Below are 11265 nucleotides of genomic sequence, written 5' to 3' on the forward strand. Positions count from 1 at the left end.
CTAAAAACCCACCGAAACAGGTATGTTAAGAAGTTAACATGAGCCAAAATATTTTAATATGAACCAGGCTACATATTGCAGGATCCCAGCTGCCTTCGCAGTGAGACCTTCATTTGCATGTTTTCTTCATTTTTCCTCAAACTAATTTTTAAGTCTAGATCAGGAATATACATGTTACAAAATTCTAAAGGTACCAAAGAGTGTAAAAGTCTCTCCTGTTCCTGATTCTTAACCACACAAATCCCTCCTCCACCTCCCCATCATTCACTATTACTAATTTCACATGGCTTGTTCCAGAGATATTAATGCATATAGTTTCCTTTCTTTCCTTTTTAATACAGTTCATAAACTATTGTTACGCATTATTTTTCACTTAGCGATGTATCTTGGAGATACTTCCATGTCAGAGGATAAATAGTTTTCTCATTATTCTTAATGGCTGCATAGTATTCCAGGGTATATACTGTACTGTAATATATATTTAGTCAGGTCCCTGTTGATGGTCATTTGGCTCTCGCAAGTCCATGGCTATTACCAGCTGTGCTGCAGTGACCATTCTTATAATTTATGTTTGAGTGTGTCTACAGATTTCTAGAAGTGGAATTGTTTGGCCAAAAAAACATGTCTTTTTTCCCTAAGGGCATGGACATTTTAAATTTTGATAGATATTGTCAGATTCTCTTCTATTATGATTATTATCAGTTTATATTAACATTGTACAAGAGTACTTTTTCTCCTATGTCTTCAACAGAATATTATCAAACTTTTTGATCTTTGCCAAACTGTTGGTTTAGCTTAGCTCCCCCCACAGCTTTATGAGATATAATTGACACATAACCTAGTTTTAATTTGTGCTTCTCTTATTATATATGAGATTGAGCAGTTTTTATGTTTAAGAACCATCTGATTTCTGTTATTTCTAATGTCCTTTGCCCTTTAAAGAAAAATTGAGCATTTGGTCTTTTTCTTAATTTGTAGGAGCTCTTATATGCTAAGGAAATATGTACTACAAATACAGTTTATTGTTTGTCTTTTAATTTGTTGTTGTTTTTTTATTGCCATACAGAAAAAAAAATTTTAATGTAGTGAAATTTATTTTTTAGTAGTGATTTAAAGTTTTCTGCATATGTAATTTATACATTTCTTGTTAAGTTTACTCCTAGATAATTTTTGGTGCCCTTTTAGATGGGATCTTTTTTTCCAATGTATTTCCTAATTCGTTGTTGTTTATATAAAAAAGCTTTTGACTTTTTTTGGCTTATTTGTTTTATTCTTGACTTTAATGGGAATTCTAGTGTTTCTCTATTAAGAATGATAGTACCTTTTAGACTGAGGATATATTCTATCATTTAAGGAGGGGTTCATATATTCTTCATTAAGAGTTATAATACATGATAAATATTGAATTTATCAACTATCTTTTCAGAATTAATAGCAGTCATGATTTTTTTTTATTTATTAGTATGGTAAATTATATATATTAATATATTCACTAATATCGAACCATCTTTGCATTCTTAGAATAAATCCTATTTGTTCATGGGTGTTTTGTTCTTTCAGTGTATTGCTAGGTTTTGTTTGTTAAGATTTCAATTAATATGAAATCAATCTATAATTTCATTGTATGTTCTCTGTGGGAATTTGGAGACAATGTTATGATAGTTTATGAAAATAACTTGGAAATCTTTTTCTTTTTCTATGCTCTGGAACAGTTTAATTAGTATTAGAGTTTACTGTCCTTAAAGGTTTGGTAGAAATCCTCTGAAATGATTGAGACCTGTTACTTTTTAGTGTCACTCTTAGATACATTTCTTTTTTGTAGTTATTTAATTGTTTAGATTTTTTTCTCTTCTGAGGTCAGTTTTGATAATTTTTATTTCTCAGAGCTATTTTACCTATGTTCTAAATTTTATTTGCATAAACTTTGTATTTGTTTAAAATTTATTTTTGTATGTTTTAAAAGTTCTCTTTGTAGTTACTTCTCCATTCTCATTCCCTCTTTTGTTTATCTGTATTTTCTCTCCCTATTTTTTTTCTTTAAATGAAGTAACCAGTTTTCTACTGTTTATATGTTTTTCAAATATAGCTTTTGGATTTATTAGTTCTACCATTTTTCTCTTTCCTAATTCATTTACATCTGCTTTTCTCTTTATATTTATTCATGCTCTTCTACTTAAGTTTATTTTGTTGTTACTTATTTACCTTCTTGATTGGATGTTTAATTTATTTTTATTCTATCCAATTCATTAATTTAAGGTAATTTTTAAAAGTGTTCACTCAGATTATTGCTTTAGATGTATCCTATATATAGTGCTTATCACATAATTAATTTCTGTTTATTTCAGCTTCAATATTTTTTTGACTCGAGTTTTCAAAGAAAGATTTAAAAAAATTTTCATGTAGTACTTTTTGCTACTTTTATGTGTAGTTGTTTTTAATTTTTTAAAGTTTTTAATATTTTAAAGTTGTTTCTAATTTTATCAGAGAGTGTTGTCAGTACTACTTCTACTTTTTGGAATTTATTGACATTTTCTTTGTGGGTTAATCTGTGTTCACTTTCTGTGATTGTTCAATATTTTAAAAGCTATATTCTCAGTTTTTGGAGTTTAAAATATGTCAACTAGATCTACCTTTTAAATTATGTTTTTAAGTAGTTGATATCCTTACTTTTGTTCACTTAATCTGCCATGGATTAAAAGATGTGAATTAAAGTATCTAACTATAAATGTTTCTATTTGTCCTATGTTTCCTGTCATTTCTGCCTCTTGGATTTTGATGCTATGTTATTTGTAGTATAGATATTCACAAGTATTCACTTCTCATTGTGAATATACTTTATAATAGCGAATTACCCTTATGATTTCTTAAAAAATGTTTTTTACATTTGCCTGTGTCCTTTTATTTCCAGCGGTTGCATTTTGCTTTCTGATGCATTATAAAGTTTTTTCTTCTTTTAATTGGTTGGATTTAGGCTCTTTAGTTTGATTGGAAAGATGTTTGGTCTTATACAACATGATAGAACCAATATACTTTTATTCTCCCTTAATTTAAATCATGATATGGACTGTGTTTTCTTTGCTTCATGTTAATTGTGCTTTTATTTACTTAATTGTGAATGTTTCTATTTATTTTGATTCTCGTGGATACTATTATACCTATAATTTTACATGGCAAACTTAATCTTCTTTCTTTAAATCATTTAGATAACATTTCTTTATATAGTGATCTCTCCACTAAACAGTATGAAAATTATACTTCTACTTTCTTCTGTCCCTTTACCACACAATTAGTTTATGTTATTTTTTTAGTTCTAGTGTTTGTCTAGTGTTTTTTTGTTTGTTTGTTTGTTTGTTTGTTTGTTTTACCTTTAGGTATACTTAATATCTCTAACACTTGGTCTCTCAGCTTTCAAGATTTTAAAACTTTCATTTACTTTCTGCATTTCTTTTTTTTTTTCCTTCAACTCTTTGAATAGTTTATAGCATTTGCATTTTATTCGGTGACTATAATCCTCACAATTGGTTTAAAAATGTTCCTAGAGCTGAGTGAATTTATTGCTCACTGCCAATACCTTTGGTATAGTTTCTCCATTCCTCTCTTAGTGCTTATATTTCATCCTTTAATAAAAGTGTCCTCAAGAAGAATGAATGGAAATTATCTCCTGGCTTATTGTATTAAAAAATATATCTCTTGAATTAATTTTGAACAACAGTTTAGCTAAGTATAAAATTATTTGTACTTTCACTTCCTAAATTCTTGATATTGCCCCTCTGGCTTCTATGTTGAATGTTGCTGTGTGGAAGTTTGAAGTCAGATTCTTTTCATCCTTACAGGTGAATTGATCTTTTTGACTATATACCCAAAGTTTGTTTTTCTTCAAAGTCCACTAACCTTTCTAGGATGTATAAACATCGTTGAATTCTTAACATGTATAGATTTAAATCTTTTATTTCTGGACATTTTTCTTGAATTACATCTCTAATGTTTTCTAGTTTTATTTGTTCTCTTATTGACAATAATTGTCTATATATTAGACCTGCTTTGTTTTATGACCATGTTCAAATCATTCATTTGATACACTTGGTTCTTGGGAAATGGTAAAGGATTCTAAGTATCACTTTGAACATTTTGGGATAACATGGTTCAAAGAAATTGTGGTCACTGGGCTTTAGAACTTAGTCAGTGAGTAACTGTTCCCACCTAATTTCTTGTCATTAAGCTGTTTCCCCAGTCAATGTGCATCATGGCGTTACCCCACAGTATGTTATCTGTTTGTCAGGTATATGTGTGTCTGTCTCTAGTCATGGCATGTGGGAAAAGGAAAGGGCCATTCTTCTGGGAGGCAGCAACTGGAATCTTAGATTCTCAAGGCTGTAGGAGGGCTTTTCACCTATCATTACATTTTGTAAGGCTTATCATAGGTTGGCCAGCAGCACTAGTAGTAGCAGTGTGTGCCATTATTGATCTCATACGCTATGCCTAGTGCTGTGCTAAGTGCTTTTATATCCTCTGTCTCATTTTTTATGACAGTGATTACATGAGCTTTTTATTATCCCCACTTTACTGCTAAGAAACAGGCTCAAAGTTAAATCATGTGACAATTAAGTAGTAGAGTTGGGATTCGAATCCAGGACTCCCTGGCTCATAAGGCCGTGCCCTTAATGACTGTGTAATTATCTCTCTGGGTGGTGATTAGTCTTGGAAGTCTTCTAAAGCTAAATAGGAATAAGGCATTATAAACAATAAAAATCTTCATTATACATCATTTAATACAGGTTAACTCTGTGTTTCAGTAATTAAAAGACTTTCATATTTAACTTGTCCCTTCTCACATAATCTAGAGAATCAGATTACAGTGGTTCCCCCCTTATCTTTGGGTGAGTGATATATTTTAAGACCCCCAGTGGATGCCTGAAACTGGATAGTACCAGGCCCTATATGTACTACGTTTTTCTTATACATGTGTACCTCTGATAAAGTTGAATTTATAAATTAGGCACAATAAGAGATTAACAACAATAACTAATAGTAAAATGGAACAATTATAACAATATTCTATAATAGAAGTTATATGAATGTGTTCTCTCTCTGATAACCAGTTTGATAACCAAGATGGCTGCTAAGTGCCTGATGGATGGGTAGTGTACACAGCATGAATACACTGGACGAGGGATGATTTGTGTCATTGTGGGATGGAGTGGGATGGTGCGAGGTTTCATCATTGTACTCAGAACTGCACATTTTAAAAATTACAAATTATCTATTTCTGGAATTTTTCATTTAATATTTTTAGGCTGTGGTTGACTGCAGGTAACTGAAACCATGGAAAGTGAAACTGTTGATAAGAGGGAACTACTGTATGAAATGAGAAGGGGTAGCAAAGTGAATATACTTTCCCACTGATAATTTCATACATGGTTAAACGGATTTTGCTTGAATTTCCTTCCTTTTCCTCACAAGGAAACCTTTAGACCTAAAATATCAAAATGGAAATCTTTATGCTGAATAAAGTCAGTTCTGAGATAGAAACCACTGTGAATGACATAGAATTGTTTAAAATGGCATCTTCCCTATTTCTGTTAACTTGGAAATGCGCTCTTTTGTCATTTGGTGATCCAAAAAGCATAGTGCAACTAACATCAGATTGGTTTTTCTGGATAGGGGTAATAAAGTTAAATATTTATTTCTGTGGCTCTAGTGGGTACAGTCTTGTGAATTCCACTGTAACTTTGTCGTTAATGTGCCTTACCTTAGAGTCTTACCAAATATTTTTGCCCTCTGGGTATAATAGAGACAGACTCTCCAATTGTTGCAATTACCCTCATAAAAATTTGAAAGCAAGCAAAAAAAAAAAAAAAGATTTTTTTTTCCTCTCAAAATGTTTTTTTCCTCTCAAGTGTGACTTCTGCTTAACAAACTTAGGTTTCCACTTTTCCTGTGGTATGAAGACAGCCCTACAGGTCCACACTTACACCTGTGGCAGGGTCTGCAGCCCTCTGCCTACAGGTGGGGCACTCTCTCCTCAAAGTGGCAATGCTGGGCAGTAGTAAGAAGACCCTGAGAAGGCAAGCCAGTCTTTTCTGTTTCACTCTAGAGGTCAATGAAAACATTCTTTCGTACCCTCCTGTCCTGCCTGAGAGATAGGATGGGGAAGTTGTTCATTTCTGCCAGTGCTTTGGCTTAAGACACACTCAGAAGACAGTCTCCCATAGTCTTGTGGTTGATGCCTTAGTTAGCAACTCAGTCACTAAAAACAAAAGGAACAGTGCTCTAAGAAAAGTGGCTCCTAAGATTTGTGGCCAGGTAGTGAGATCCAGGGCACTGGGTTGAAGGGAAATTATTCCTGTGCTATTTTGGAGAGTCTAGTCCTGAGGACAATTAAACAATCCAGACAGGTCACTGGGTGAGACCAATTTCCTACTTTGTTTATTTGAGCCTGATTGTTTTCCACTATCTAGCAGCAGCAGGTCACGGTCCTGCTCTGCGGGGAGCAGTCCCTTCCATATTTGATTTCTCCAGGCTTCCCTAAGGTTGCTAGCCTTGTCTTTATCTGGTTGGATTGCTCCAATGTCTCTCAGGCCAGGACAGAGGGCAGTGTCAGTAACCACGTTCAACTTCATCTTGTGTAGGCATTTGGCTTTATGTCCCGAGTTGCCCTCCAAGCAGAGAAAATGAATCATCACCCGGAATGGTTCAACGTGTACAACAAGGTAACAATGTTGTCTTATTTTTGGGATCACTTTAATTATGGAGTTTAAGAAACTTCTTTCTTTCTTTATTCCTTGTTATCCTGTGCAGTTAAGTGTCTTTGTGCTTAGGAAAGCATCTTTTATATTTTCTCTCAGAATCCTGTGTATTAATGCATATTAGTAACAAAATTTCAGATTTGCTCAAGAGGACAGTGAACAAGCCCTTTATTTTCATGCTTCTACTGAAACTAATATGAAGATTGGACCATGTTAGGCTCCTGAATTAAACTTGAATGTCATCCATGCAGATAAATTTTTAAACCTTCTTGAGGTAAATTATTGTAAAAAATGATAGCAAATAAGATATGGCCTTGTTTATCTCATTGAGATAAATTTGCTCAAGAACTATGCTTTAAATAATAACTATTTATTAAATGCTGTATCAGTGGGAACTAACCTTCTTTAGAACAGGTTAAAAATACTATATCAAGTAACTTTAAGGGGGTACAGTAAGAAGAATCATGTCCCCCACCCCCTCAAAAAAAATCCTTGCCTTTATGGTCAAGCCACTTGGAACATCTTATCTAGGTTTCTATGGGGTTCTTTTTTCTCTTTGAAAGTCCACTTCCATAGTGTAGTGGTTAGCACATCTGCTTTATACACAGAAGGTCCTGGGTTCACACCCCAGTGGAGCCGCAGTCCATGGTCTGCGATCATACCACCGTGAACAAGTCTGATGTCAGATCTCGGAAGCTAAGCAGGGTCGGGCCTGGTTAGTACTTGGATGGGAGACCACATAGGAAGACCAGGTGCTGTAGGTATAAATAATAATAATAAAATAATAAAAAAAAAGAAAGCCCACTTAGAGTAAAGAGAAGATTTTAGGATAGTCTTGTGATTTATTGGAATAATTCAAGCATGCAGGTACCAGGATAAACTTTTCTTTCATAGTTGCCTCTCTTTGCCCATAACTTTGCTTTTTAATTGATTTATCAAGAAGCAAGAATCTGTTCCTCCACCCCAACTCCACCCCACTTCACTAATTTGGATATGGACTTTTTAAATGTTGTTAAGATACTGTATTTGATAGCTTGGTTTTTCTCAGTGGCCTGAAAATAGTTGGTGTAATTAAAGTAATGGGAGTTCAAATGAAACTTCAGTCTCTTTTTTTTTTCAAGAGACAAGATTTGAGATTCTGGCAACTGAATTGTCCTTATGAGAGAACCGTTTTATCCCCGGGCAGCTGCTGGCCCAGCCCGAAGCAGACTGTGCCCCTAGAGTTTGCTGAGTTTTGGAAATGCTGTGCTTTTTCATAAATTCATAAAATAGTATTTTCTGAATCATTTAATCTCCCCAGTTCTCAAATATGAATGTTGAATAATTGATTGCTGAACCACTAAAGGAGAATACCATGAATCTCAGGTCAGGATTTTAAAACTGTTTCTCTCTTCCTTAGGTCCAGATAACTCTTACCTCTCATGACTGTGGTGGACTGACCAAAAGAGATGTGAAACTGGCCAAGTTTATAGAAAAAGCAGCTTCTTCTCTGTGATTTCTTCCAAAATGCATGTAAAATCTTATATACATCTTAGGTGCAATGTATTTTGAAGGGGATTTACATGAACAAATTAAATTAAACAAATTAAATTGTAAATTTAGTTCACCTTTATACCACATTTTGTAAAATCAGTGCTCAAATACAAAATGACTTTAATTTTCATTATATCTAATTACATATACAAGGCAAACCAACTCTGGTAATTATGTTAATAATACAGTATTCAAAAAGAGAAATAGTATTCTTAAAGACCAGAAATTGGGATAGAGGAGTAGTCCCACATTTTATAATTCAGAAATTCAAGTGATTATGGTGACTTTACAAATGCATTGTGTTGGAGAATAGTTACAAGGTAAAATAAGAATGATGAACCCTGTAGGTAAAGGGTTTTAACTGTCTATTACAATTCTTATGAAATAAAATCAATTTGCATTTTAGCTGCTGTTATTACTTTTAGATAGTTAATTAGATTACAAAGTTACAAAAATTGGGTGTTTTATTGTTACTTTTCAGGCAGAGAGTTGAAGGAGAAGACAAGTATTTTTTTCATGTCTTCCTGCAAAGTGGGGCAATATCAAGATTTACAGTCACAATGACCAACTTGCCACATCATTATTTGACTTACTGAGTTAAGGAGGAACCAAGGGTCATTTTTCTCATCATTTGCATATTGTGACCCCTGAACTGAAGGTCTGTAGCTATTAAGATAGAAGCTACTTGGGTATTATCTAGTAATGATTCTGTTTACTCGTGTGTCACTGACAAGAGTAGAATGGAATATAAGGTAATCTATTACTTAAAAATTGCAGTAATAGCATCCTTTCAAGGAACTCAGAAATGTACTTATTAATGAGCTTCGAATGTAGATTAAAAGAATATCTGTCCATCCAGGGAACACGTGTTAATCCCTTGAAGCATTACCGTGGTACAATTTAATAGGGATCATCTTTGTAACCCAACTCACTACCGTGGCTAGAAAAATCCCTCTGTTACAACAAGCAAACCTTCCCCTCCCCAACTCACCCCAACCTCCAATCAATCTGAGAAACCCTATGAGAACATGACAAGGGGTCTGAGCTCTCTGAAGCTAGTTCCTGGCTGGTTCTGTTGGCCTGGCAGGGGCAGATATGGTCAGCTTACCTTGTGGGTAAGAAGTGTGCAGGGAAGGAAGAGATAGAAGAGCCTCTGTGGCTGCTGGGAGACCCAGAGCCTGGGACTAAGACTTGTGCTTCTTAGAAGTTTTTTTAAAGGAAAAGGCAAAGCTATGTGTTTTTATAAACTCTTTTCTTACATTATACATTTAGGGGGACTTATATACATTTTATTACTAAAGATTTTTCGTTCAGTGCTTCAGTTTTTTTGCATGAGTTTTTAAACTTGAAAAAATTTTAATATATTTTAAAATAAAGTGAATAAGTACATTGAACCCTATGTACTGATCATCTAGATTTAGCAATTACCAAGATTTTGCCCTAGTTACTTCATATAATCCCATTTCCTTTTTTTTTTTTTTACTAAAGTATTTAAGTGCAAATCTCTGATAGCATTTCATTTTACCCCTACATCCTTCAGTAAACATCTTTAGAAAATATGGTCATTTTCTTGTACAAACCAGAATACCATTATCACACTAACAAAATAAACCATAATTTCTTGGTATCTCCTAATAACTGGGCAAAATCAAATTGCCCTGAAGGTCGAGAATGTGTTTGGACAGTTACTTTGTTCTGATCAGGATCCACACGAAGTCTGTCCATCACATCTAGTTCTTGTGTCTTCTTAACCTTTCAATCTAGAGCAAGCTAGCTGTCCTCCCTCCCCCTTTCCTCCATGTCATTGACTTATTGTAAAAACTGGGTTAGGAGTCCTGTAGGCCAGGGATCCCCAAATCCCAGTATGGTCCATGGCCTGTTAGGAACCAAGCTGCACAGCAGGAGGTGAGCAGCTGATGAGCAAGCGAAGCTTCATCTGTATTTGCAGCCGCTCCCAAGCGCTAGCATCACTGCCTCAGCTCCACTTCAGATCATCAGGCATTAGATTCTCATAGGAGCACCCTTCCCTAGTACCAAAAAGGTTGGGGACCACTGCTATAGAATATTCCACCTTCTGGATTTGCTTGTTTGCTCCCTTGTGCTATCATACATTTAACATATGACCCTGAACAGAAACCTTTCTCTCTGTTTTGAATGTAAATCTGAGGTGCTAAACTCATTGGCTATTAACATATACCACATATAGCACATATGGTAGAGCAAACAAGATATGGCTTGTAATTGCAGTGGTGAGACCTGAGAATGCAGCTACTGATTAGCATCTACGTGAACGTTTGACATAAGGTCTATGTTGCATCTGCTGGAACTCACAAACTTAACTATAGAGAATCAAAGGTCCCATATCAGAAGGCCATAGAAATACTCATTGTGATAAATTCTAACAGAATAAGTCCCCAGACTTGCTTCAAGTAACTGACATTTTAGCTTAAAAGAGACATTGGTAAGGTTGGAGGCTCCCAAGTTCCCTTCTGTTCCAGATCTCTGTGTGATGGCAGTGGTGTCTCTTATGTGGTAAGCTTTGGTTTTCCTCCATTTTCTTTCTAAATGATCACTGGAGTAGAGCAGCATTAAGTAGACATGACCTGTGACTCTATGACAAACCAAGGGTAGCCCATTTGACAGCGTCTTTTTCTCAAATGAAGATAATGAAAGTTCTGAAAATAATGGTTACTTTTTGATATTGATAAGATATAGGAAGTCTCTGGATACGTAGAATAAGCATGGTTTTTATTTTATGGTTTTGCTCTAGATAAAAAGCAGCAGCATGTGTATTGTACTGGGACACAAACCTGACCTCCCTTAGTGTATTGAAGTATTGGACAACTAGTGTTGGTATGAAGCAGTCTGTAAACTTTCTAATCCAGCATTCCAAAATATACTAGTTGAACTTTATAACTTTCAATTTTGTAAAATTTCCTGCAAAATAGCAAGAGCTATATAGTAGGGTTTGGCTATAATATGTGAG

The 11265-nt window shown here is 34.5% G+C and overlaps 1 protein-coding gene and 1 pseudogene across 8 annotated transcripts in view; both read left to right on the forward strand.

Moving 5' to 3' along the window:
• Nucleotides 1-11265, forward strand: part of PCBD2 (pterin-4 alpha-carbinolamine dehydratase 2) — a 46893-nt gene that overhangs the window by 32367 nt on the left and 3261 nt on the right. For 6 of the 8 annotated variants that reach the window (XM_039836061.1, XM_039836062.1, XM_039836067.1 and 3 more), the window contains 2 exons: nt 6630-6710; nt 8146-8684. In XM_039836061.1, the coding sequence (XP_039691995.1) occupies nt 6630-6710; nt 8146-8241 (177 nt within the window). In that variant the 3' untranslated portion in view covers nt 8242-8684. Of the gene's footprint in view, nt 1-1075; nt 1083-6464; nt 6468-6629; nt 6711-8145; nt 8685-11265 lie in introns of those variants that run through there. The other 2 variants (XM_039836063.1, XM_039836060.1) reach the window with 2 other exon arrangements.
• LOC120581845 (uncharacterized) lies at nt 7395-7510 on the forward strand (annotated as a pseudogene).

Source organism: Pteropus medius, unplaced genomic scaffold (assembly GCF_902729225.1).
Source record: "Pteropus medius unplaced genomic scaffold, Ma_sr-lr_union100, whole genome shotgun sequence".
Classification (NCBI taxonomy): domain Eukaryota; kingdom Metazoa; phylum Chordata; class Mammalia; order Chiroptera; family Pteropodidae; genus Pteropus; species Pteropus medius.